Below are 26,080 nucleotides of genomic sequence, written 5' to 3' on the forward strand. Positions count from 1 at the left end.
CACAGGTCCTGTACGCACGGAGCAGCCATACATGTGTTGTGCGGCTCTGCGGGTGGAGGTAGGTGCTGGAGAATCTCCATTACCGAGCGTTGGGAACGTTGACCCCTTCAATACAGGGTCTGTTCCAGGTTTTCGTGGGCCCCGGACCAAAGAATCTCAGTGGCCCCTTTAACACATACCACAGTTCATGATGCACAAATACGGCAGAGGAATATCGGTATAGCACAATGCCGAAGATTTCACTTCTTACATTACATGATTGATATCGGTAGCTCAGTAGCCATACAGTATCGTCATCCATGCATTTTTTTAAAAAAAAGAAATGAAATCCTCCCTTCTCCTCACTGCTCTGCTCCGGACTCCTCAGCGTTGCCGTCTGTCGACTCTCTGTGCTGGGACTGTTCAGAGCAGAAGACGCCGCAGCGAACGATCGGGGAGAGGTAAATATTGCAAGTACTTTGGCCCTGAGCAAGCGGGATGGGGGGGCACTCACGAGCACAGGCATCGGGCCCCTCAGTGCATCAGTGTCCTCAGTGATGAGTGGACACCGGCACTGACTTCAGCACAGAGACTCTTTGGGGGTTTTTGTTGCCACTTTATAAGAATCATGGTTATGTTCCTTTTACACTGATCGATACGAGCCAAATATGAAAGACGGGAACCAAGGAAACGTGTATTACTCTCCTAGTACGGGGTCTCTGCACAGTATAATGTTCCCCAGTGCCACCAGCCCCAATTTTATTTTGTTTTTTCTGTTTTTCATGTAATATATAGAAGCTAAAGAGAAAATGCTAAACCCTCCAATCATATCTAGAGAAAAAGAAACCCAGTACATGGAGACATTGCTATCACATATCTCCTGTCTTCTTCTTACCAACAATCTCTTATAAAAGCCTCAAACTTCTGTGTGTGAATCAGAGCTGAGATCTAACGTGATAGAAGATTACAGTGCGGGGAAGACGGGAAACCTTCATATAGACGGCCAGTGGTGATGGAGTCAGTGACCGACTCTGGACAAATCTGTTTCTAGAGCCGTAGTAGAAGATGGAGATGTCGTCCTCATCATGAAGTAGTTATTTCTCCTGTCACGTCTAATGAATATCTCCTGCAGTATTGCTAACTAGATGGTGGCCCGATTCTAACGCATCGGGTATTCTAGAATATGTATGTCCACGTAGTATATTGCCCAGCCATGTAGTAGATTGCTCAGCCACATAGTATATTGCCCAGTTACATTGTATATTGCCCAGTCACGTAGTATACAGCACAGAGCCACGTAGTATATAGCCCAGCCACGTAGTATATTGCCCAGCCACGTAGTATATTGCCCAGCCACGCAGTATATTGCCCAGCCACGTAGTAGATTGCTCAGCCACGTAGTATATTGCCCAGTGACGTAGTATATTGCCCAGTTACATTGTATATTTCCCAGTGACGTAGTATACAGCAGAGCCACATAGTATATTGCCCAGTTACGTAGTATATTGCCCATTGACGTAGTATACAGCACAGAGCCACGTAGCATATTGCACAGCCCATGTAGTGTATTGCGACCGGAACGTGCCGGTTGCATCGCGAGGAGCGGGAAAGGCGTCGTAGGTGAGTATATAATCATTTTTTTTTTTTATTATTATTTTTAACATTCGATGTTTTTACTATTGGCGCTGCATAGGCTGCGTCAATAGTAAAAAACTTGGTCACACAGGGTTAATAGCAGCGGTAACGGACTACATTACACTGCGGCATAACGCTGTCCGTTACCGCTGCCATTAACCCTGTGTGAGGGCAGACTGGAGGGGTGTATGCAGGCGCCGGGCAGTGAGTGCAGGGAGTAAGGAGCGGCCATTTTCTTCCGGACTGTTCGCGTTGCTGATTGGTCGCGGCAGCCATGACAGGCAGCTGCCGAGACCAATCAGCGAACGAATAACTGTTACAGACAGACGGACGGACAGATGGACGTGACCCTTAGACAATTATATAGTAGATGCCGATTCCAGTGTCAGTAAATGAGACGAGAATTAGCGTTATGGAAGATGAGTCTATGAGGAACGTATTCAGCTGCCGACTCAGAGGAGGAAACTGCTTGTTGTCTGTGGCCTAAATATATAGGTTTTATTAGTAGATGTAAAGAAGAAAACGAAATACTGTAAAATAATAAATCTCCTCATATGTTTCCCTTATTATCTCCAGTAATTGTATTATTACACAGGATTTTTATGATGTTACATCGGCTCATCTTCTCATTCAGGTCTCTACAATATCGGATCCTCTCAGTGAAGATCTTCTATATAAGAAAATTTTCCTGATTTACCCATCAAAGATGAATATGGACAGAGACAAGATGGCGGAGAGGATATTACACCTCACCCTAGAGATCCTCTTCCGTCTTACTGGAGAGGTGAGAGATTCTGATGACGTCACATTGCATCATTCTTATCTGTGGGAATAACAGATGGACAGAACTGGAGAGGTGAGGACTCTGGAAATGTCTGTAGTGAGATTTATTAATGTGTCTCTCCATAACCAGGATTACACAGTAGTGAAGAAGACCTCTAGTGAGCGCTGTCAGGACCTTGTGTCTGAGGGATGGGGAAGACCCCTGAGCCCAATCACGGGGCCTCCACCTCACCCCCTGATACATGAGGACATCAATGACCAAAAGATCCTAGAACTCACCTACAAGATGATTGAGCTGCTGACTGGAGAGGTGACACTGCTGAGAATGCTGGGACATTATACAGTAATGCTATGAAGGGATCAGGGGATGATTGTATCATTGTATGTGTCAGGTTCCTATAAGGTGTCAGGATGTCGCTGTCTATTTCTCCATGGAGGAGTGGGAGTATTTAGAAGGACACAAAGATCTGTACAAAGACGTCATGATGGAGGTTCCCGAGCCCCTCACATCACCAGGTAATAGACAGGACTAAATACACACAGCCTATAATTATCTGTATGTAAAGAATGAATTCAGTCCCTGTATGTGCTTCCTCCAGATCTATCCAGAAAGATGACAACACCAGAGAGGTGTCCCCGTCTTCTTCTTCCACAGGACTGTAAACAAGAAGATCCCAATGTTCCTCAGGATCATCAGGTAGATGGAGAGAAGGTGTCATGAGATCTCCCCTAAGATGTGTAGACATCTGTGAAGGTCTTGTGCTCAGTCTTGTTTTATCCATCAGTATTATATGTTTTATCTTGTGTAATGAGAACGGTGGAGATGGCAGGATTAGAGCTGATCATAGATGTGACTTCTCCATCTGTCTGTGACATTTACAATATTTGTTTCAGGGTGAAGATCTGACCCATATTAATACTACAGAGACATATGTGAGAGGTGATGAGTGGTGTAAAGAGGAGATTCCTACATATGACTACCCAGGTGAGTAGTAACCACTAAATGTAGTGAAGTCACAGATTCTTTTTAGTCACCGGCTGTGGCTGCTTTATCGATTGTCTATTCCGGTCATATCACAATCGTGTGATCACCATTTTGCCTCTAGACCACAACATTCTCCTCCATTTGGAAAGGTTGAAATTACTTTGTGAAAATATTAAATCCTTTTCTAAAGAACTTACCACCTGGAGTATCCACCTACTAGGGCATTAGAAGAGGCTGACCGTTACATGCCCAGATCTGTAAACTGCAAAGTTAAATGACGTAAAATGTGCTAACAAGTTAGAAAATCACATGAAGAAAAATATTATAATGGGTCTGTAAGAGAAAGCGGAGGGAAATGATGCTGTTGGCTTCCTAGAACCCTGATTAACACTGCTCAAAACATAAAGGGAACACTTAAACAACAGAATATAACTCCAAGTAAATCAAACTTCTGTGAAATCAAACTGTCCACTTAGGAAGCAACATTGTTTGACAATCAATTTCACATGCTGTTGTGCAAATGGAATAGACAACAGATGGAAAATATTGGCAATTATCAAGACACACTCAATAAAGGAGTGGTTCTGCAGGTGGGGTGTTCTGAAAGGCAATTCCGTATCACAATGGACATGGAGGTCAGAGCACATACAGTGATCTGACAATAACCCAAAATCATAGAACGAGCTCTGAGACGTGGGAACTCTGCAGACCGCAATCCCTGATCCTCTCCAAACACAACTAGAGGCAGCCGTGGATTGCGCCTAACGCTACCTATGCAACTCGGCACAGCCTGAGAAACTAACTAGCCTGAAGATAGAAAAAATAAGCCTACCTTGCCTCAGAGAAATACCCCAAAGGAAAAGGCAGCCCCCCACATATAATGACTGTGAGTAAGATGAAAAGACAAACGTAGGGATGAAATAGATTCAGCAAAGTGAGGCCCGATATTCTAGACAGAACGAGGATAGGAAAGATAACTTTGCGGTCTACACAAAACCCTAAAGAAAACCACGCAAAGGGGCAAAAAGACCCTCCGTACCGAACTAACGGCACGGAGGTACACCCTTTGCGTCCCAGAGCTTCCAGCAAAACAAATAGACAAGCTGGACAGAAAAAATAGCAACAAATAGCAAAGAAGCACTTAGCTATGGAGAGCAGCAGGCCACAGGAATGATCCAGAGAAACACAAGTCCAACACTGGAACATTGACAGGAAGCATGAATCAAAGCATTAGGTTGGGTTAAGTAGAGAAGCACCTAACGACCTCACCAGATCACCTGAGGGAGGAAACTCAGAAGCAGCAGTACCAGTTTCCTCCACAAACGGAAGCTCCCAGAGAGAATCAGCCGAAGTACCACTTGTGACCACAGGAGGGAGCTCTGCCACAGAATTCACAACAGTACCCCCCCCTTGAGGAGGGGTCACCGAACCCTCACCAGAGCCCCCAGGCCGACCAGGATGAGCCACATGAAAGGCACGAACAAGATCGGGAGCATGGACATCAGAGGCAAAAACCCAGGAATTATCCTCCTGTGCATAACCCTTCCATTTAACCAGATACTGGAGTTTCCGTCTTGAAACACGAGAATCCAAAATCTTCTCCACAATATACTCCAATTCCCCCTCCACCAAAACCAGGGCAGGAGGGTCAACAGATGGAACCATAGGTGCCACGTATCTCCGCAACAATGACCTATGGAAGACGTTATGTATGAAAAAAGAATCTGGGAGGGTCAGACGAAAAGACACAGGATTAATAACCTCAGAAATCCTATAAGGACCAATGAAACGAGGTTTAAACTTCGGAGAGGAAACCTTCATAGGAATATGACGAGAAGATAACCAAACCAGATCCCCAACACGAAGTCTGGGACCCACACGGCGTCTGTGATTAGCGAAACGTTGAGCCTTCTCCTGGGACAAGGTCAAATTGTCCACTACATGAGTCCAAATCTGCTGCAACCTGTCCACCACAGTATCCACACCAGGACAGTCCGAAGACTCAACCTGTCCTGAAGAGAAACGAGGATGGAACCCAGAATTGCAGAAAAATGGCGAAACCAAGGTAGCCGAGCTGGCCCGATTATTAAGGGCGAACTCAGCCAAAGGCAAAAAGGACATCCAGTCATCCTGATCGGCAGAAACAAAGCATCTCAGATAGGTTTCCAAGGTCTGATTGGTTCGTTCGGTCTGGCCATTAGTCTGAGGATGAAAAGCCGAGGAAAAAGACAAGTCAATGCCCTTCCTACCACAAAAGGCTCGCCAAAACCTCGAAACAAACTGGGAACCTCTGTCAGAAACGATATTCTCTGGAATGCCATGCAAACGAACCACATGCTGGAAGAACAATGGCACCAAATCAGAGGAGGAAGGCAACTTGGACAAGGGTACCAGATGGACCATCTTAGAAAAGCGATCACAGACCACCCAAATGACTGACATCTTTTGAGAGACGGGAAGATCTGAAATAAAATCCATAGAGATATGTGTCCAAGGTCTCTTCGGGACCGGCAAGGTCAAAAGCAACCCACTGGCACGAGAACAGCAGGGCTTAGCCCGAGCACAAATCCCACAGGACTGCACAAAAGTACGCACATCCCGCGACAGAGACGGCCACCAAAAGGATCTAGCCACTAACTCTCTGGTACCAAAGATTCCAGGATGACCAGCCAACACCGAACAATGAACCTCAGAGATCACTTTATTTGTCCACCTATCCGGGACAAACAGTTTCTCCGCTGGACAACGATCAGGTTTATTAGCCTGAAATTTTTGCAGCACCCGCCGCAAATCAGGGGAGATGGCAGACACAATTACTCCTTCCTTGAGGATACCCGCCGGCTCAGATAAACCCGGAGAGTCGGGCACAAAACTCCTAGACAGAGCATCCGCCTTCACATTTTTAGAGCCCGGAAGGTACGAAATCACAAAGTCAAAACGGGCGAAAAACAGCGACCAACGAGCCTGTCTAGGATTCAAACGCTTAGCAGACTCGAGATAAGTCAGGTTCTTATGATCAGTCAATACCACCACGCGATGCTTAGCTCCTTCAAGCCAATGACGCCACTCCTCGAATGCCCACTTCATGGCCAGCAACTCTCGGTTGCCCACATCATAATTCCGCTCAGCAGGCGAAAACTTCCTGGAGAAAAAAGCGCATGGTTTCATCACTGAACAATCAGAACCTCTCTGCGACAAAACAGCCCCTGCTCCAATCTCAGAAGCATCAACCTCGACCTGGAACGGAAGAGAAACATCAGGTTGACACAACACAGGGGCAGAAGGAAAACGACGCTTCAACTCTTGAAAAGCTTCCACAGCAGCAGAAGACCAATTGACCAAATCAGCACCCTTCTTGGTCAAATCGGTGAATGGTTTGGCAATACTAGAAAAATTGCAGATGAAGCGACGATAAAAATTAGCAAAGCCCAGGAACTTTTGCAGACTTTTCAGAGATGTCGGCTGAGTCCAATCATGGATGGCTTGGACCTTAACAGGATCCATCTCGATAGTAGAAGGGGAAAAAATGAACCCCAAAAATGAAACCTTCTGCACACCAAAGAGACACTTTGATCCCTTCACAAACAAAGAGTTAGCACGCAGGACCTGAAAAACCGTTCTGACCTGTTTCACATGAGACTCCCAATCATCCGAGAAGATCAAAATGTCATCCAAGTACACAATCAGGAATTTATCCAGGTACTCTCAGAAGATGTCATGCATAAAGGACTGAAACACTGATGGAGCATTGGCAAGTCCGAATGGCATCACTAGATACTCAAAATGACCCTCGGGCGTATTAAATGCAGTTTTCCATTCATCGCCTCGCCTGATTCGCACCAGATGATACGCACCACGAAGATCAATCTTGGTGAACCAACTAGCCCCCTTAATCCGAGCAAACAAATCAGACAACAAAGGCAAGGGGTACTGAAATTTAACAGTGATCTTATTAAGAAGGCGATAATCTATACAAGGTCTCAGCGAACCATCCTTTTTGGCTACAAAAAAGAACCCTGCTCCTAATGGCGACGATGACGGGCGAATATGCCCTTTCTCCAGGGATTCCTTCACATAACTGCGCATAGCTGTGTGCTCAGGCACGGATAAATTAAACAGTCGACCTTTTGGGAATTTACCACCAGGAATCAAATTGATAGCACAATCACAATCCCTATGCGGAGGTAGGGCATCGGACTTGGGCTCATCAAATACATCCCGGTAATCAGACAAGAACTCTGGAACCTCAGAAGGGGTGGATGACGAAATTGACAAAAATGGAACATCACCATGTACCCCCTGACAACCCCAGCTGGACACCGACATGGATTTCCAATCCAATACTGGATTATGGGCTTGTAGCCATGGCAACCCCAACACGACCACATCATGCAGATTATGCAACACCAGAAAGCGAAAATCCTCCTGATGTGCAGGAGCCATGCACATGGTCAGCTGGGTCCAGTATTGAGGCTTATTCTTGGCCAAAGGCGTAGCATCAATACCTCTCAATGGAATAGGACACTGCAAGGGCTCCAAGAAAAGCCCACAACGCTTAGCATATTCCAAGTCCATCAAATTCAGAGCAGCGCCTGAATCCACAAACGCCATGACAGAATATGATGACAAAGAGCAGATCAAGGTAACGGACAGAAGAAATTTTGACTGTACCGTACCAATGGTGGCAGACCTAGCGAACCGCTTAGTGCGCTTAGGACAATCAGAGATAGCATGAGTGGAATCACCACAGTAGAAACACAGCCCATTCAGACGTCTGTGTTCTTGCCGTTCAACTCTGGTCAAAGTCCTATCGCACTGCATAGGCTCAGGTTTAAGCTCAGGTAATACCGCCAAATGGTGCACAGATTTACGCTCACGCAAGCGTCGACCGATCTGAATAGCCAAAGACATAGACTCATTCAAACCAGCAGGCATAGGAAATCCCACCATGACATCCTTAAGGGCTTCAGAGAGACCCTTTCTGAACATAGCTGCCAGCGCAGATTCATTCCATTGAGTGAGCACTGACCATTTTCTAAATTTCTGGCAATATACCTCTATCTCATCCTGACCCTGACAAAGAGCCAGCAAATTCTTTTCTGCCTGATCCACTGAATTAGGCTCATCGTACAGCAATCCGAGTGCCAGGAAAAATGCATTGATATTACTCAATGCAGGATCTCCTGGCGCAAGAGAAAATGCCCAGTCCTGAGGGTCGCCGCGCAAAAAAGAAATAATAATCAAAACCTGTTGAACTGGATCACCAGAGGAACGAGGTTTCAAGGCCAGAAATAACTTACAATTATTTTTGAAACTCAGAAACTTAGTTCTATCTCCAAAAAACAAATCAGGAATATGAATTCTTGGTTCTAACATAGATTTCTGATCAATAGTGTCTTGAATCTTTTGTACTCTTGCCGAGAGCTGATCCACAAATGAAGACAGACTTCTAATGTCCATCGCTACACCTGTGTACTGAACCACCCAAATGTCTAGGGGAAAAAAAAGACAAAACACAAAGCCAAGAAAAAAAAATGGTCTCAGAACTTCTTTTTTCCCTCTATTGAGAATCATTAGTACTTTTGGCTTCCTGTACTGTTATGATAGGTAATTCAGTATCACTATGGACATGGAGGTCAGAGCACATACAGTGATCTGACAATAACCCAAAATAATAGAACGAGCTCTGAGACGTGGGAACTCTGCAGACCGCAATCCCTAATCCTCTCCAAACACAACTAGAGGCAGCCGTGGATTGCGCCTAACGCTCCCTATGCAACTCGGCACAGCCTGAGAAACTAACTAGCCTGACGATAGAAAAAATAAGCCTACCTTGCCTCAGAGAAATACCCCAAAGGAAAAGGCAGCCCCCCACATATAATGACTGTGAGTAAGATGAAAAGACAAACGTAGGGATGAAATAGATTCAGCAAAGTGAGGCCCGATATTCTAGACAGAACGAGGATAGGAAAGATAACTTTGCGGTCTACACAAAACCCTAAAGAAAACCACGCAAAGGGGCAAAAAGACCCTCCGTTCCGAACTAACGGCACGGAGGTACACCCTTTGCGTCCCAGAGCTTCCAGCAAAACCAATAGACAAGCTGGACAGAAAAATTAGCAACAAATAGCAAAGAAGCACTTAGCTATGCAGAGCAGCAGGCCACAGGAATGATCCAGAGAAACACAAGTCCAACACTGGAACATTGACAGGAAGCATGAATCAAAGCATTAGGTTGGGTTAAGTAGAGAAGCACCTAACGACCTCACCAGATCACCTGAGGGAGGAAACTCAGAAGCAGCAGTACCAGTTTCCTCCACAAACGGAAGCTCCCAGAGAGAATCAGCCGAAGAACCACTTGTGACCACAGGAGGGAGCTCTGCCACAGAATTCACAACAGTGGGGACCACAGACCACATCTCAGTACCAATGCTTTCTGGCTGATGTTTTGGTCACTTTTGAATGTTGGTTGTGCTTTCACACTCGTGGTAGCATGAGACAGACTCTAGAGCCCACACAAGTGGCTCAGGTAGTGCAGCTCATCCAGTATGGCACATCTATGCGAGCTGTGGCAAGAAGGTTTGCTGTGTCTGTCAGCACAGTGTCTAGAGGCTGGAGGCACTACCAGGAGACAGGTAAGTACACCAGGAGACGTGGAGGGGGCTGTAGGAGGGCAACAACCCAGCAGCAGGACCGCTACCTTGGCCTTTGTGCAAGGAGTAACAGGAGGAGCACTGCCAGAGCCCTGCAAAATTACCTCCAGCAGGCCACAAATGTGCATGTCTCTGCACAAACTGTTACAAATCGACTCCATGAGGATGGTCTGAGTGCCTGACGTCCACAGATGGGGGTTGTGCTCACAGCCCAACATCGTGCAGGACGCTTGGCATTTGCCACAGAACGCAAGGATTGGCAAATTCGCCACTGGTGCCCCGTGCTCTTCACAGATGAAAGCAGGTTCACACTGGGCACACGTGACAGAGTCTGGAGACGCCGTGGAGAGCGATCTGCTGCCTGCAACATCGTTCAGCATGACCGGTTTGGCAGTGGGTCAGTAATGGTGTTTGGCATTTCTTTAAAGGGCTGCACAGCCCTCTATGTGCACGCCAAAGGTAGCCTGACTTCCATTAGGTACTGAGATGAGATCCTCAGACCCCTTGTGAGACCATATGCTGGTGCGGTTGGCCCTGGGTTCCTCCTAATGCAGGACAATGCCAGACCTCATGTGGCTGGAGTGTGTCAGCAGTTCCTGCAAGATGAAGGCATTGAAGCTATGGACTGGCCCGCCCATTCCCCAGACCTGAATCCGATTGAGCAGATCTGCGACGACATGTCTTGCACCATCCACCAACATCACGTTGCACCACAGACTGTCCAGGAGTTGGTGGATGCTTTAGTCACTGCGGAATATGTTGGTGCTATATAAATAAAATTATTATTATTGTTATAAAATAAAATTATTATTTAGTCCAGGTCTGGGAGGAGATCCCTCAGGAGACCATCCGCCGCCTCATCAGGAGCATGCTCGTACATTGTAGGGAGGTCATACAGGGACGTGGAGGCCACACACACGTTACTGAGCATCATTTCCTTGTCTTTAAGCATTTCCATTCAAGATGGATCAGCCTGTAATTGGATTTTCCACTTTTGATTTTGAGTGGGATTCCAAATCCAGACCTCCATTGGTTAATAAATTTGATTTCCATTGGTGATTTTGTTGTCAGCACATTTAACTTTGTACAGAACAAAGTATTCAATGAGAATATTTTATTAATTCAGATCTAGGATGTGTTATTTGAGTGTTCCCTTTATTTTTTTTAGCAGTGTATTATTGGATGAATCTTCCTTCTCTCCCTTCTGTGCTGCTGAATGTGCTCATATGGTCCCTACAAGACCAGGTCTAGTCTTTCTGGCCAAACTTTGCTTTTATGATCAACAACATTAAATGTGCAGTGAGGCCAAGTGTGAATTTCTGTACAATAACAACAGAGTTTTCCTTTATCCTGACTTTTCAATTTCTTTTAAAACCAACTAACTTCAAGGAGGATTGTGATAAACTAAATAAAAAAACATTACACCTGTGCCATGATATATCTCTAAGCTGTGCGTGGCTGATGGCTGTAATATACATTTATTCACGCCTGCAGGAGATGTGTTGGCTCGAGCCCTGGTGTCATGGATTCACTCCACGTTATAAATTACATTATCTTTTCCATCCTAAGGAATTCAAATTACTGCACAATCTCTTCTGAAATGGGGGCGCTAATACTCTCTACTTTTATCTTTTACTATCTAGTATTTCTTCTTGAAATTCATCTGACAGAAAATATTGGCCCTTACGATAATTTAGATTGCCAAGAACCACCGAGCCCCATACTGTAACTACTCCAGACAGGTTTCACCACTAGTTACTCATTTTTACTGATGAAGAATGTTGTTTGATGATTTCAGTAGATGTGTTATTGTCTATAGTCACAGTTTGTGACTATAGTAGTTGGTTCCTAAAATACTCTTGATAACCAGTTCCTGCATCCAGTTTTGTGTTCCTAATCTGGGCCCATTCTTCAAATCTAGTTTATATATAAACTTGGCACACACATGCTAGTCATGTGCACCAGAAAACGTCCCATGCTGGTATTTATATAGTGCAGTAACGTAGTAACAGAAGCTGCGTGGCCAGATGACGCCAACCGGAAGTGATTTACCGTGCGTTCCAGTGACGCTAGTTCGCATGTCAAAGCACAAATCAACTATTAATTTTAAAGATCTATTATTGCCCATTCTCTATCATTTCATTACCTCTGGTCACACCATTGCACAACTTAAGTTTAAAGAACAGGTCAAAGTACCACGCAGAAAGGGTAATTGTATTAGCCTCCTCAAAAGGAGAGAGGCTTTTTGGATCTATGAACTTCAAACATTGGCCCCAAAAGGCTTGAACAGGGACTATGATATCAAATCGTTCTTGCCACAGTCATAATTTACTTGTATTGCAGTGCATAAGATATGTGAATTGAGATTATGTATCTATATTAACATCTTTATAGCTCTTACTCCAGAACTATTAATTCTAATTGAACTAGAAAGAGCACCCCCTGTCTATTGATCCACTTTACACACAGCTTAAAGGGAACCTGTCACCCCCAAAATCAGAGGTGAGCTAAGCCCACGATCATCAGGGGCTTATCTACAGCATTCTGTAATGCTGTAGATGAGCCTCTGATTTACCTTGAAAGATGAGTAAAAAATTGAAGTTATATTATTTTCACCCAGGGGCGGTCCCGCTGCGGTCCGGTCCGATGGACGTCGCGGTCCGACGCCTCCCATCTTCTTACGATGATGTCCTCTTCTTGTCTTCACGCTGAGGCTCCGATGCAGGTGTACTTTGTCTGCCCTGTTGAGGGCAGAGCAAAGTACTGCAGTGCACAGGCGCCGGGAAAGGTCAGAAAGGCCCGGCGCCTGCGCACTGCAGTACTTTGCTCTGCCCTCAACAGGGCAGACAAAGTACGCCTGTGCCAGAGCCGCAGCGTGAAGACAAGAAGAGGACGTCATCCTATGAAGATAGGAGGCCCCGGACCGGACCTGCGGTGCCCATCTGACCTGGACCGCAGCGGGACCGTCCCTGGGTGAGTATAATCTAACCTCTTTCTCATCTTTCAGGATACATCGGGGGCATATCTACAGCATTACAAAATGCTGTAGATAAGCCCCTGATGACGATGGGCTTAGCTCCCCTTTGATTTTGGGGGTGACAGGTTCCCTATAACAGCGGTCTATCTGCTTTGGAATGCACTCATCATCTACTTCCGGCCTATGGAATGCTAGACAACATAACTGGAATGCACAATCTAATTCCCACCCACTTCCATCTTAGTGGAACGCAAACTAGCATCACTGGAACACACCATGCGTCACTTCCGGTTGGCGTCTTCCGGCCACGCCACTTCAGTCACTACTTTACTGCACTATATAAATACCAGTATGGGACGATTCCTGGTACATGCGACAAGCGGTGGATACTGCGTCTTTACCCTATACCTTACACATTGGTCAGTAAGTCATTCCTCACTGCAGCATCTGCTGTTTATGGCACTTAATCAAGTCATAGCTTTGCTATTATTGTTTGAATCCATAGATCCTTAAGTATCCCCTTTAAACAAGCTTTCCCTTAACTAGGGGTATGTACTTTTGCTCTGTTGCAGACTTTTTCTCATGCATTTGTATTCACTCTATGCACTACTTGTATGTCCTTTCTTTTAGGACACCCTACCCCATTACCACTCCATACAGTACACTACTTTAGGTAGATTCATACCGTATTGCTGTGTTGTTTTGTTGGGCTTCTCTATAATATAAACATAATTCATCAGCTATAATGACTATGATGTAACATGGCATTATCTTTTTAACCATATGTGATTCCCAGTCTTACAATATGCTTTTGGATATACTTTGGTTTTGTCTCTTCATTATTTTTTATAGTACTTTGATGAAGGTCGCTGTGACCGAAACATCTACTGTATGTATTGCACCAGCTTAAATGTTTCCACTGCATCCACACAGTGTGTGCCAAGTTTATATATAACTTTACACGGATTGGGACCCTACCTGAGCACCACAGACATAGTTGTGCTAACAGCTTTGCCTATAATTACATTTTTTAAATCTTGACGTGTGTCACAGTATGCGGTGATAATTTTAGATTTCTTCACAAAATAGAAGCCCCGATTTTTTTCACTTTCACATTGGGTAGCAAACAGACGGACCTCACAAATTATTTACAACTTCTCTTGTATCCAACAATACCCTATACACGGTTCTACATTACTGTCTGGGCACATTTCAGAGTTGAGAAGTGAAGGAGTGCCATTTAGCTATTTGAATCCAGATCTTACTGGAATAGCTTGCAGACACAATGTATAAGGAGCAGTGTTTGTGGCCACCTGGCAGCTCAAAAGATGGCCACCACGAACAGGCTTAGCGCTATCTACTCCATTTTCCTGATCCCAGGGATTGTCTTTGTCATCACACTTTAAAACCTCAAGATGAATCTGGACTTGCATAGAGACCCCCCAGGCTTGGGCCACAATGTTGCCTGCTGCTCGGTGGTGTGAAATGGGAAGAACAATAGTCAGGTAGCCGGGTCAGAATCAGTAAGGCAGAAAAAATGCAAAATCAGAAGATGGAAGAGTAGTCCGCAAACAGGCCGATATCACAACAGGAAACAAATACACAAGCCGTGAGCTGAGCATAGAGGACTGAACCAGAGGAGAACAAGGCTGTATCTCGCAGCTTCCTTCAATATGATTCAACTTTTCTTAGAATATGGTACTATCCAATTGGCTGAATCAGGGAGCAGATTACTTCAGCTGGGCAGCACATACACCCATACTGCCTGACTGGATGGTACTACTTGTCCCAGGCACCCTAATCTTAGCGGCTGAATGGTTCCAATGTCTTTTTTTTTTTTTTAATCAAATAATTTTTATTAAAGCATATGACACGCAGTAACACAGTCACAGGTACAACGAATACAAAACCTATTAATCCTTTTTCATTTTACGAAAACAGGACCCTTACCCCATAACCAACCCTCCCTTCCCTCAGTCCCCTACCCATTATCCAATACAACCAACTGACAACATCATATCTTGAAAATTGTACAGCAGTACATGTAAAAGTCCCTCCAGAAGCAACTAAACGACCCCCATTCTACTCTGCAATAACTCAGCAGATGCCACGCCTGGGTAATCCATCCATCCACCCCACACATTTTCAAATTTTGTATTCTGACCTCTCTTGATGTAGATATTCCTGATATGGTTTTTCATCCAACCAATGCATTGCAATAAGCTTTCTCGCAGCATACAACAATCTTGCAATAATCAACCTTCCACATTCATCCGTAGCAATATCGTCCATACAGCCCAGAAGGCAGGTCAGCGGGTTACGCACCACATTTGCCCGTCACCTCTTGAATTAAATTAAGCACCTTCACCCAAAAGGGTTGGAGGCGAGCACACGACCACATCATATGTATCAAATCTGCATCCTCCTCACCGCACCTTGGGCATTTTGAGTCACCTCTCAGTCCTGCCTTCTTCATCCATGCCGGGGTCCTGTACACCCTATACAGCAGGTATAACTGTGACACCCTCTTAGCCTCACTCAAGGAAGCCCTGGGGATGTATTGAAATATAGACTCCTACTGGGATTCTGACAAAAGACCCCTGTCCGCCACCCATTTTTCCTTTATCCTTAATGGATGTTTCAATAAAAAGGTATCCATCAGACCCCTGTACATCAAGGTAATGAAGCCTCTCGTACTCCTCCAAGGCCCAATAAGATTCAGCAAGTTATCGGACTGCAGAATCACATGCGATCCCTCCTTTTGACAATTTAGGGAGTGTCTCAACTGCAAATATTGAAAGAACATCTTCTGGGACAAAGGAAACTCGGTCCTAAGTGCCTCAAATGTTTTAATAACATCCCCATCAAGCAACTGAGACACGAACCAAATGCCAATGCGCCTCCACTGACCGAACCCCGCAATCTCATAAGCTCTGCCAATCTAGGATCAAACCAAATTGGCGTATATCTTGTGAATTCTGTTACTCCCCTCCATTGCTTAATTTTCTGCCAGACTTTCCCCAGCATAGCTATTCTTGGGAATTTTTGGGGGTTAATTCCGAATCTGCCCGCTTCCAGTCTGGCTAACACAGGGCCTTTCCCTACCGCGTGTTCAATGATTATCCCCACTGAAAAGCTCTGTTCCGGTTCTCCCCAACCTACCATATGCTGGCATACCATATGCTATATAGTAAATCCATGGATTGGGGACTGCCAGACCACCCTCATCCTTCCCCCTTTGCAGATGTTCCAATTTGATGCGTGCCAGTCCACCCTTCCAAATTAAGTCCCTAAATAGAGAATTGATCCTATAAATTTACTCTGAGGCAGCCACACTGGAGCCTTATGCAATATGTAGAGAAGCTGAGGCATAAGTATCATTTTGATCAAATTTACTCTTCCTGCAACTGACAGAAATAGCTTTTTCCAGGCCCGAATCTTCTGCTGGAACTTCCCAATCAAAGAAGTCAGGTTGAGCCGCATATAGTCCTCTATTTTGTCTGAAACCACGACGCTCAGATATTTAAACTCATGTACCACCCTTAAGGGGACCCCAGGGTCTAGTGTCAGAGGAGCCGCCGCGTCCATGGGCAACAACACAGACTTATCCCAATTAATAAATAATCCGGAAAGAGCCCCAAATTTTGTAAGGCTGTTCATAATGGCCCCCAGAGACTCCTGCGCATCTTCCAAGAACAGTAACACGTCGTCCACGTACATGGCATTCTTTTCTTCATAGTTTCCATATCTAAATCCCTTTATGTCCCTTTGTGCAATTGCAAACAAGAGAGGAGACAAGGGGCACTCCTGCCGTGTTCCCCTATATAATGGGAAATCTCCCGACGAGCCCATTTACCTGTATCCTGGCTTTTGGAGACATATATAACAATTGCACCCATCATATTTATCTCTCACCAAAACACATAGCCTTCATAACCGCCCACAAATACCGCCATTCCACACTATCAAACGCCTTAGCGGCGTCTAAAGACACCACAACCCTCTGACCCATATTGTCCGATTTTACCTGCATATTGAGAAACAATCGTCTAAGATTACACATTGTTGAACTATTGGGCATAAATCCAGATTGGTCCCGGTGTATTAGTGTCGTTATCACCATGTTAAGATGATTAGCCAACATTTTGGCCAAGATTTTGATATCTGTCATTAATAACGAGATTGAGCGGTAAGAAGCCAGATCCGTCGGATCCTTACCCTGTTTTGGCAACACTACAATTATTGCCTCACGCATGGACCACGGCAACTCCCCCTCCCCGAGACCAGCAGCATACACCTCCAACAAAGCGGGAAGCAATACCTTTTCATATTTTTTTATACACCTTCCCTGGGATACCATCCACCCCTGGGGCTTTATCATTAGGCATAGAGGCCAGTGCGGCGTTAAGCTCCCCCAAATTAAACGGCTCTTCAAGAAGTCCCTGATCAACCATAGAAAGTCTAGGAAGCTGAACCTCTGCCAAAAAACCATCCACCTCCTCCATCGTTGGTTGTACCCGCGATTTATAAAGATCCGAATAATACTCCGTCATCACCTCCAAAATTGCCCTGCAACCAGTATGCTCCGACCCATCCTTTCCCTTCAAAGCAACTATATGTGTGCAGTCTCTCTATGCCGCCACTATTCTAGAAAGGAGATGACCCGCCTTGTCCCTCTCAAAATATTTAGCAGTTTGAAACATTCTCTTACATTCCGCCTTTTTCATTGCCATCTGACGTACTCTATTCTGCGCTACCTTCAACCTTCCCTGTGCTTCTGGGGACTGATCACTGATTAATGCCTCCTCCAGCTCTCTAATCAACATCTGATCCTTCCTGCCCGTTTCTACCTTGACTTGGGATATCTCTTTAATGCAGAGCCCTCCTGAAGTAAGCCTTCATAGCCTCCCATACATCAATACAGAAGCCGACCCAGCATTAATTTTAAAATATTCCTTAATATCTCCCACTATATGTCCATCCAAGTCAATAAGATGTAGCCAGAACGGGTTCAGCCTCCACATGCACCCCTTATCAGGCAAGGATCCAACACCCTCAAGTACCACACTCATGGGAGAATGATCCGATATTGGTCTAGCCATATATATTACCTTCCCAACAAGGCCCAACATCTGTGTATTGCCCAAGCCCAGATCTATTCTTGACAACGAAGCAAAAGAGTATGAGAAACATGAATACTTATACACCCAAAGATGAGATATCCTCTATAAATCATGCAGAGCAGTCTCCCTCAGGACGGCATCAAATGATGTACAATTACCACTCGGTTTCAACGGCTCTCGTCTCCCCCTATCCCAGTGTGTGTCCGGAATGTTGTTAAAGTCCCCTATTATCAAAAATGGTATCACTGGTGTCTCCTCAAATATTCCCAGAACTCTGTGGATAACCTTTCCACAATATGGTGGTGGAATATACCGTATTTTTCTGACCATAAGACTCACTTTTTTCCTCCAAATTTGGGAGGAAAGTGTGGGTGCGTCTTATGGTACGGATGTAGCATGTGGGGAGGGGGGGCAGCAGTGAGTGGGATCACACTGTTATCCCACTTCAGGATGTCCCCGCTGCCCGGAATCAGTGCTGGGGAAACCATGTGGTCCCGATGATTAAGTGCAGTGAATATTGATTAGCTACTCCCCCCTACCTATCAGCTGAACAGTGAGCCAGGAAAAGCAAATGAATACTGCACTTAAGCAGGGACACACATGGCTTCCCCAGCGCTGATTTCTGCAGCAGCTGGGGAGATCTGTGTGTCCAGGGCAGGAGGAGGCAGCAGCAGGGTCCGGGGGAGAGGAGATCGCTGCTTACCTTCCAGGGCTGGAGCTGAGTGCTGTGCAGTGTGCACAAGGAGGACCTGTGATGATGTCAGAAGTGGGGGACTGGAGCATCACATGGCAGCACAGAGCCCTCCCTCTTCTTGACATCACAGGTCCTTCAGACTCCAACACTAGAATTTGCTGGCTTCCATTACCGGTGCTGTGGAAAGGCAACAAGAGGGAGGGCTCTGTGTGCAGTCATGGGATGCTTTTACCTCACCACAGTGTGGCTGGCTGCCACAATTAAGAGGTTAGTCTTTCCAAAATAAAATAAAGCGCTCTGCCACTTCTTTAGTGAACTATAACTCCCAGCATGTCATAGGATCTGCAGGACATGTTGGGAGTTATAGTTCTCCCATTGGATTTTAAAGCAGCACTCCAGTGTTATTTTGCAGTGCTGGAGTGCTGCTTTAAATATAAGCCCTGTGCCCCCATTCTTATACTCACCCTCCAGCATCTTCATACAGTACTTTACAGACACCACACTGGTCCCGCAGCTTCCAACATAATAACATACTATTATATGTGGTGTTATTATATAAAATAGTATGTTATTAGATATTTTACCACATTTTTTTGCTTCAAATATTTTTTTCCCTATTTTCCACCTCTAAAACCTGGGTACGCCTTATAGTCCGGTGCGTCTTATAGTCCGAAAAATACGGGTAAATTGAAACCAGCCACATCTGACATCCATACAATTTACAAAGTAAACATGAATCTACCTGACTGGTCTATAACCACTTTGTGATACTCAAAAGGTACCCCGGCACAGATGAGGATGCTGACCCCCCTAGAATATGCTGAATATGTGGCATGGTATCCCACCTGAACCCATCTCTTAGCCAAAAAATGCGTTCTCTCCTTTACCATATGAGTCTCCTGCAGGCAAATTACTGCCAGCTTGGCATCATTCAAAAATGTAAACACAGCTTGCCGCTTTACACCATACGCCAAACTCTGACATTCTAACTCACAATTCTCATTCTTCCAGACATTTTCCTACCACAAAACATTTTATCCCACATTCTTTCATCCAGTCGCAACCGAAGTCACAACCATAGTAACCATGGTGATGTACAGTATGCAAATATTCTCCCCCTCCCCCCAAACAACAGAAAAACACCCCCAACGAATCCCCATTTCATCTTTCCATCCCCTCCTAACATGGAGTGGAGAGTGCACTTTATCCGGAAGTCTGTTAACCCCGTCCAACAGTCCCGCAACTTGTCCCAACAAATGGGACTCTCACTTGACTTGTGGATTGCAGCCTATTAAAAATTTCCAAAAATTCAAATCCCCCCCCCCCCCACACAAAAAAAACAAAGCAGAAAAAACTCAAGATCCAACAAGGGCCCGTCCCCTACTCCTAAAAACACAAAAACCAGAGGAGAAATAGGAGCCAATGGATCCCTCCAAAAGGAAGCAATTGGAGAAACAAGAATAGAGGAGAACCATTCTATCATCCCGCTGTGTCCTTCAGTTTTGCTTGACGCAGATATTGCTCATTGCTGTCCAGCCATCCAAGTGCCTCTTTATCCTCCGCGCAAAAATGCACTTTTCCTTCAGCGACCACTCTTAGTTTGGCCGGGTACAGCATCGAGTAAGTGACACCAATCTCTCTCAGCCTCTTCTTGATGTGGATAAATTTGGCTCTCTGCTTCTGCACCTCTATGGAGAAGTCAGGAAATTTGGAAATCCAGAAGCCATTTATCTTTAAATCCCTGTTCTCTCTGGCATATCTGAGAATGGCGTCTCTGTCCCAGTAATGCAAGACCTTGTCTAGCACTTGTCTAGGAGGACGCCCAGGGGGGAGGGCATGCATAGGAACTCGGTGCACTCTTTCAATTGCATACATCCGGGACAGCTTGTCTGCTCAAATATTGTTTAGTAGCCATTTCTCAAAGAACTCTGTTGGCGCCGTGCCTTCCGTTTTTTCAGGCACCCCAATCAACCGCACATTATTGCACCTGGGCCTATTTTCAAGGTCATCTGTTTTCGCTTGTATGGCAGAAATCACAGCACTCATACATTTTGTGGCCTTATCCGCTTTGGCAGTATAGTCCTCAGCATTGCTAATGTGTTTTTCCGCCTATCCCATCCTTTCCTTAGGGTACCGTCACACAGTGAAATTTTGATCGCTACGACGGCACGATTCGTGACGTTCGAGCGATATATCTGTGACGTTCGAGCGATATCGCAATGTCTGACACGCTCCTGCGATCAGGGACCCCACTGAGAATCGTACGTCGTAGCAGATCGTTTGAAACTTTCTTTCGTCGTCTAGTGTCCCGCTGTGGCGGCATGATTGCATGGTGTAACATATATCGTATACGATGTGCGCATAGTAACCAACGGCTTCTACATCGCACATACGTCATGAAATTATCGCTCCAGCGTCGTAGATTGCAAAGTGTGACAGCAGTCTACGACGCTGGAGCGATATTGTTACGACGCTGGAGCGTCACGGATCGTACCGTCGTAGCGATGAAAATTGCACTGTGTGACGGTACCCTTAGTCACGTGCATTGAATGCTGCAGTTTGGACATATCTGCCTGAAGGACCCCCAGCTGCGCAGCCACATTAGTGATAGTAGTGTGACTGTAAATAACCACTTTAAACACATCTTTCAGATTTGGCTCCTCAGGTATCTGCAGTCCATTGATGCATAGCATGGTGCCCTTCATGATTCCCCTGCTCGCCTCCTCCTCCTCCTGCGCTCCAGTTCTGCTCCTGCCATCACTGTCTTCTCCCTCCTCCTCCCCCAGCTCCTCCATATCTCTGTGCCCCACAGGCTTATCTTTCATCTTGTCAGTCACCGCCGGGCTCCTGGTCTCCTCCATCTGTCGGGCGTAGCATCGCAGCTTGGCCGGCGCCATCTTGGGGTTTTCTCTCCAGCTCCCCTGCCACATTCCTGGAGCTCATCTTGCCGGTCATAGCCCAGAAGACATGCAGCTCCTCAAGCACCACACCATTCTTGGGTTCCCTCGATAAATCCAGGTACCTGGCACTGATTTTACAGGCTGCAATCCTGTATATTTGCTGATATTGAGCGGGAGCTCCTGCAGCAGACGATCGCTCACATCACGTTCAGGCCACACACCCCTGGTTCCAATGTCTACTCCATTACCAGACCCACCTAACATATGAATAAGGACACGCCTGGTGATGTCATAGGAGCAGATCCCAGAAGAGATGTGACACACTATCTGCAGAAGCCCTAATATGATAAAATTTCAGAAAATCAGAGCTGTAGAAACCCCCATAAAATGACTCCATTTTGGAAATTATAACCTTCAGAGAGCTAATCTATTGGAGTAGTGACTATTTTTGATTCCACAGGCACTTTCTGGAAACTAGCAAACGGTGGATGTGGGAGAGAAAAAGATTGCAAATATGCCATTTTATTACCCATTGTGCTCCAGGAGATACACACACACACACACACACACACACACACACACACACACACACACACACACACACACACACACACACACACACGTTCTTCTAACTATAGTAATGCCAAATACATGTGGTTTGGGCACACTGAAAGACTCCGAAGCTCAGAAGTGAGGGGGAAATTTGACTTTGGGAGAGTGGTTATTGCTGGATTGGTTAATGGAAGCCATGTTGCTTTTCAAGAGCCTTTGAGCCACTAATAATGTGGAAGCCTCTGTTTTTCCATTGACAGATGATGGACCTGACTGGGGACTTGTTTTTTGTTAGCTGAATAGAAGTTTTTATTGGTATTATGGGTTGCAGAGTGCGTCTTCTTGCAGTCACCGCTGTACTTACGAGAGCTTCAATCAGCAAGATATCTTGAGTAAACAGTATTTACTTCATACTGGATAAACATGAGATAAAATTCAGTGTCACACAGTCCGTGCACTGAAGACAACACATTCAATAAAAAAAAGAAAAACAACCAACAATTGAGAGCTTCCCTCCCCACATTACAGCAAGTACCGTATATACTCGAGTATAAGCCGAGATTTTCAGTCCAAATTTTTGGGCTGAAAGTGCCCCTCTCGGCTTATACTCGAGTCACGGTGGGTGGCAGGGTCGGCAGGTGAGGGGGAGAGAGCGCTGAGGCATACTCACCTAGTCCCGGCGCTCCTGACGTTCCCCCTGCCCGTCCCACGGTCTCCGGGTGCTGCAGCTCTTCCCCTCTTCAGCGGTCACGTGGGACCGCTCATTAAACCCATGAATATGGACTCCACTCCCATAGGGGTGGAGCCACATATTCATTCCTCTGAGCGGTGCCAGTGACCGCTGACAGGAAGAGCTGCGGCACCCGGGGACAGTGTGACAGGCAGGGGCAGCGTCAGGAGCAGCAGGACTAGGTGAGTATTATATTCACCTGTCCGCGTTCCACACGCCGGGCGTCGCTCCATCTTCCCGGCGCCGCTCCGTCTTCCCGGCGTGTCTGTGCTCTGACTGTTCAGGTCATAGGGCGCAGTGACGCATATAGTGTGCGCGGCATCCTCTGCCTGATCAGTCAGTGCAGAGAGACGCCGGATTGAGACGCCGGGAGCTGCAATCAAGAGAGGTGAGTATGGCTTTTTTTTTTTATTATTGCATCAGCAGCAATGGCACAGATTTATATGGAGCATCTATGGGGCAAAAATGAACGGTGCAGAGCACTATATGGCACAGCTATGGGGCAAGAAAGAACGGTGCAGAGCACTATATGGCACAGCTATGGGGCAAGAAAGAACTGTGCAGAGCACTATATGGCAGTTATGGGGCAAGAATGAATGGTGCAGAGCACTATATGGCACAGCTATGGGGCAAGAAAGAACGGTGCAGAGCACTATATGGCGGTTATGGGGCAAGAATGAATGGTGCAGAGCACTATATGGCACAGCTATAGGGCAATAATAAATGGTGCAGAGCACTATATGGCACAGCTATGGGGCAAGAAAGAACGGTGCAGGGCACTATATGGCACAGTTATGGGGCAAGAATGAACGGTGCAGAGCACTATATGGCATAGCTATGGGGCAATAATGAACGGTATAGAGCATCTATTTTTATTTTTGAAATTCACCGGTAGCTGCTGCATTTTCCACCCTAGGCTTATACTCGAGTCAATAAGTTTTCCCAGTTTTTTGTGGCAAAATTAGGGGGGTCGGCTTATTCTCGGGTCGGCTTATACTCGAGTATATACGTATATAACTTTACACACTATCGCCATCTGCTGTCTGGTTAGTATAAAGTCCTCCTTTCACTAATAATAAGTCCTAATCTGTTGCGTATGCCAACATTATGTTCGTCAACAGAACGTTTCTTTGTGGCTTTTATTCCATATTTGGGAGGCAGAATAAACAGTTGAACACCACGCTTCACTGGTTCATCCTATGAGATTTTTTTATTAGACTGTGAGCTGTCATTGTTTTGGTGACGAATTCAATATTTTTACATAACTTGCCATTTTTACAGACAGTTTAAGTAGAAATGTTAAATGACATTCACAGATATTTTATTAAAAAATAATAATTGGTTTATATCTTGGCAGATGACTGTACCAGGAGATCGGAGGAAAAGCTGATCTCTTCAGTTTTTAAATCAGATGATCTTGAGATCCCACAGGATACAATTGAAGTGAATGCCATTACTCCAGATATACCATCATCCCTTCACAGCAAAGATCTGTCCTCTGATCCTTTGAAACTGGTCCTGTCTTCTGATTCATTATCGACAACTAAGGAAAATCAGAGTCACAAAATAAGCATTAAAAATGGACATACTCCTAAATCAAAGAAGCCATTTTCATGTTCTGAATATGGAAACAGTTTTCCCATTGAAAAGTCTTTTCTCAAACATCCAAAAATTCACACAGTGGAGAATAGATTTTCTTGTTCCAAGTGTGGGAAATGTTATAAGCGAAAATTCCATCTTGTTAGACACCAAAGAACCCACACAGGGGAGAAGTCTTTTTCATGTTCAGAATGTGGGAAATGTTTTATACAGAAATCATATCTTGTTACTCACCAAAGAACCCACACAGGAGAGAAGCCTTTTTCCTGTTCAGAATGTGATAAATGTTTTAAACAGAAGTGCGGTCTTGTTATACACCAGAGAACCCACACAGGGGAGAAGCCTTTTTCATGTTCAGAATGTGGGAAATGTTTTAACCAGAAATCACTGCTTGTTATACACCAAAGAACCCACACAGGAGAGAAGCCTTTTTCCTGTTCAGAATGTGATAAATGTTTTACACAGAAGTGCGTTCTTGTTATACACCAGAGAACCCACACAGGGGAGAAGCCTTTTTCATGTTCAGAATGTGGGAAATGTTTTAACCAGAAATCACTGCTTGTTATACACCAAAGAACCCACACAGGGAAGAAGCCTTTTTCCTATTCAGAATGTGATAAATATTTTACACATGAAGGCGATCTTGTTAAACACCAAAGAACCCACACAGAGGAGAAGGCTTTTTCATGTTCAGAATGCGGGAAATGTTTTAACCAGAAATCAAATCTTGTTACTCACCAAAGAACCCACTCCGGGGAGAAGCCTTTTTCATGTTCAGAATGTGGGAAATGTTTTAACCGGAAAGCAAATCTTAATTGCCACCTGAGAACCCACACAGGGGAGAAGCCTTTTCCATGTTCAGAATGTATGAAATGTTTTAATCAGAAATCAGATTTGGATAAGCATCAGAGAACTCACACAGGGGAGAAACCTTTTTCATGTTCAGAATGTGGGAAATGTTTTAACCTGAAAGCGCATCTTGATTGCCATCTGAGAACCCACACAGGGGAGAAGCCTTTTTCCTGTTCAGAATGCGGGAAATCTTTTAACCAGAAATGCAGTCTTGTTATACACCAGAGAACCCACACGGGGTGAAGCCTTTTTCCTGTTCAGAATGTGAGAAATATTTTACATTTAAATCAGAGCTTGTTATACACCAGAGAACCCACACAGGGAAGAATCCTTTTTCTTGTTCAGAATGTGGGAAATGTTTTAACAATCAATCAAATTTGGTTAAGCACCAGAGAACTCACACAGGGGAGAAGCCTTTTCCATGTTCATAATGTAGGAAATGTTTTACACTAAAATCAACTCTTTAACATCGGAAAAGTCACAAAGGGGTTGAAGCCTTTTTCATGTTCAGAATGTTGGAAATGTTTTAACCAAAGAATGAATTTCTTAAAGAGGTCTAGGACAACCCCTTGTCATTCCTCATGATTGGCCTATTTCAAATAAAAATATCCATTCTCA

At 45.1% G+C, this 26,080-nt stretch overlaps 1 protein-coding gene across 2 annotated transcripts; it reads left to right on the forward strand.

Annotated features, from left to right (window-relative positions):
• Positions 1-26,080, forward strand: LOC138663296 (oocyte zinc finger protein XlCOF22-like). 2 transcript variants are annotated; one of them, XM_069749476.1, is made up of 7 exons: positions 1-58; positions 2,249-2,398; positions 2,528-2,707; positions 2,790-2,913; positions 2,997-3,094; positions 3,292-3,382; positions 24,369-26,080. In XM_069749476.1, the coding sequence occupies exons 1-7, from the start codon at positions 32-34 to the stop codon at positions 25,703-25,705; spliced, it is 2,007 nt and encodes a 668-aa protein (XP_069605577.1). In that variant the 5' UTR covers positions 1-31; the 3' UTR covers positions 25,706-26,080. The 2 variants fall into 2 exon arrangements, with proteins under 2 accessions (XP_069605577.1, XP_069605578.1); XM_069749477.1 differs by having other exon boundaries at positions 2-440.

This window comes from Ranitomeya imitator, chromosome 2 (genome assembly GCF_032444005.1).
Source record: "Ranitomeya imitator isolate aRanImi1 chromosome 2, aRanImi1.pri, whole genome shotgun sequence".
Lineage (NCBI taxonomy): Eukaryota > Metazoa > Chordata > Amphibia > Anura > Dendrobatidae > Ranitomeya > Ranitomeya imitator.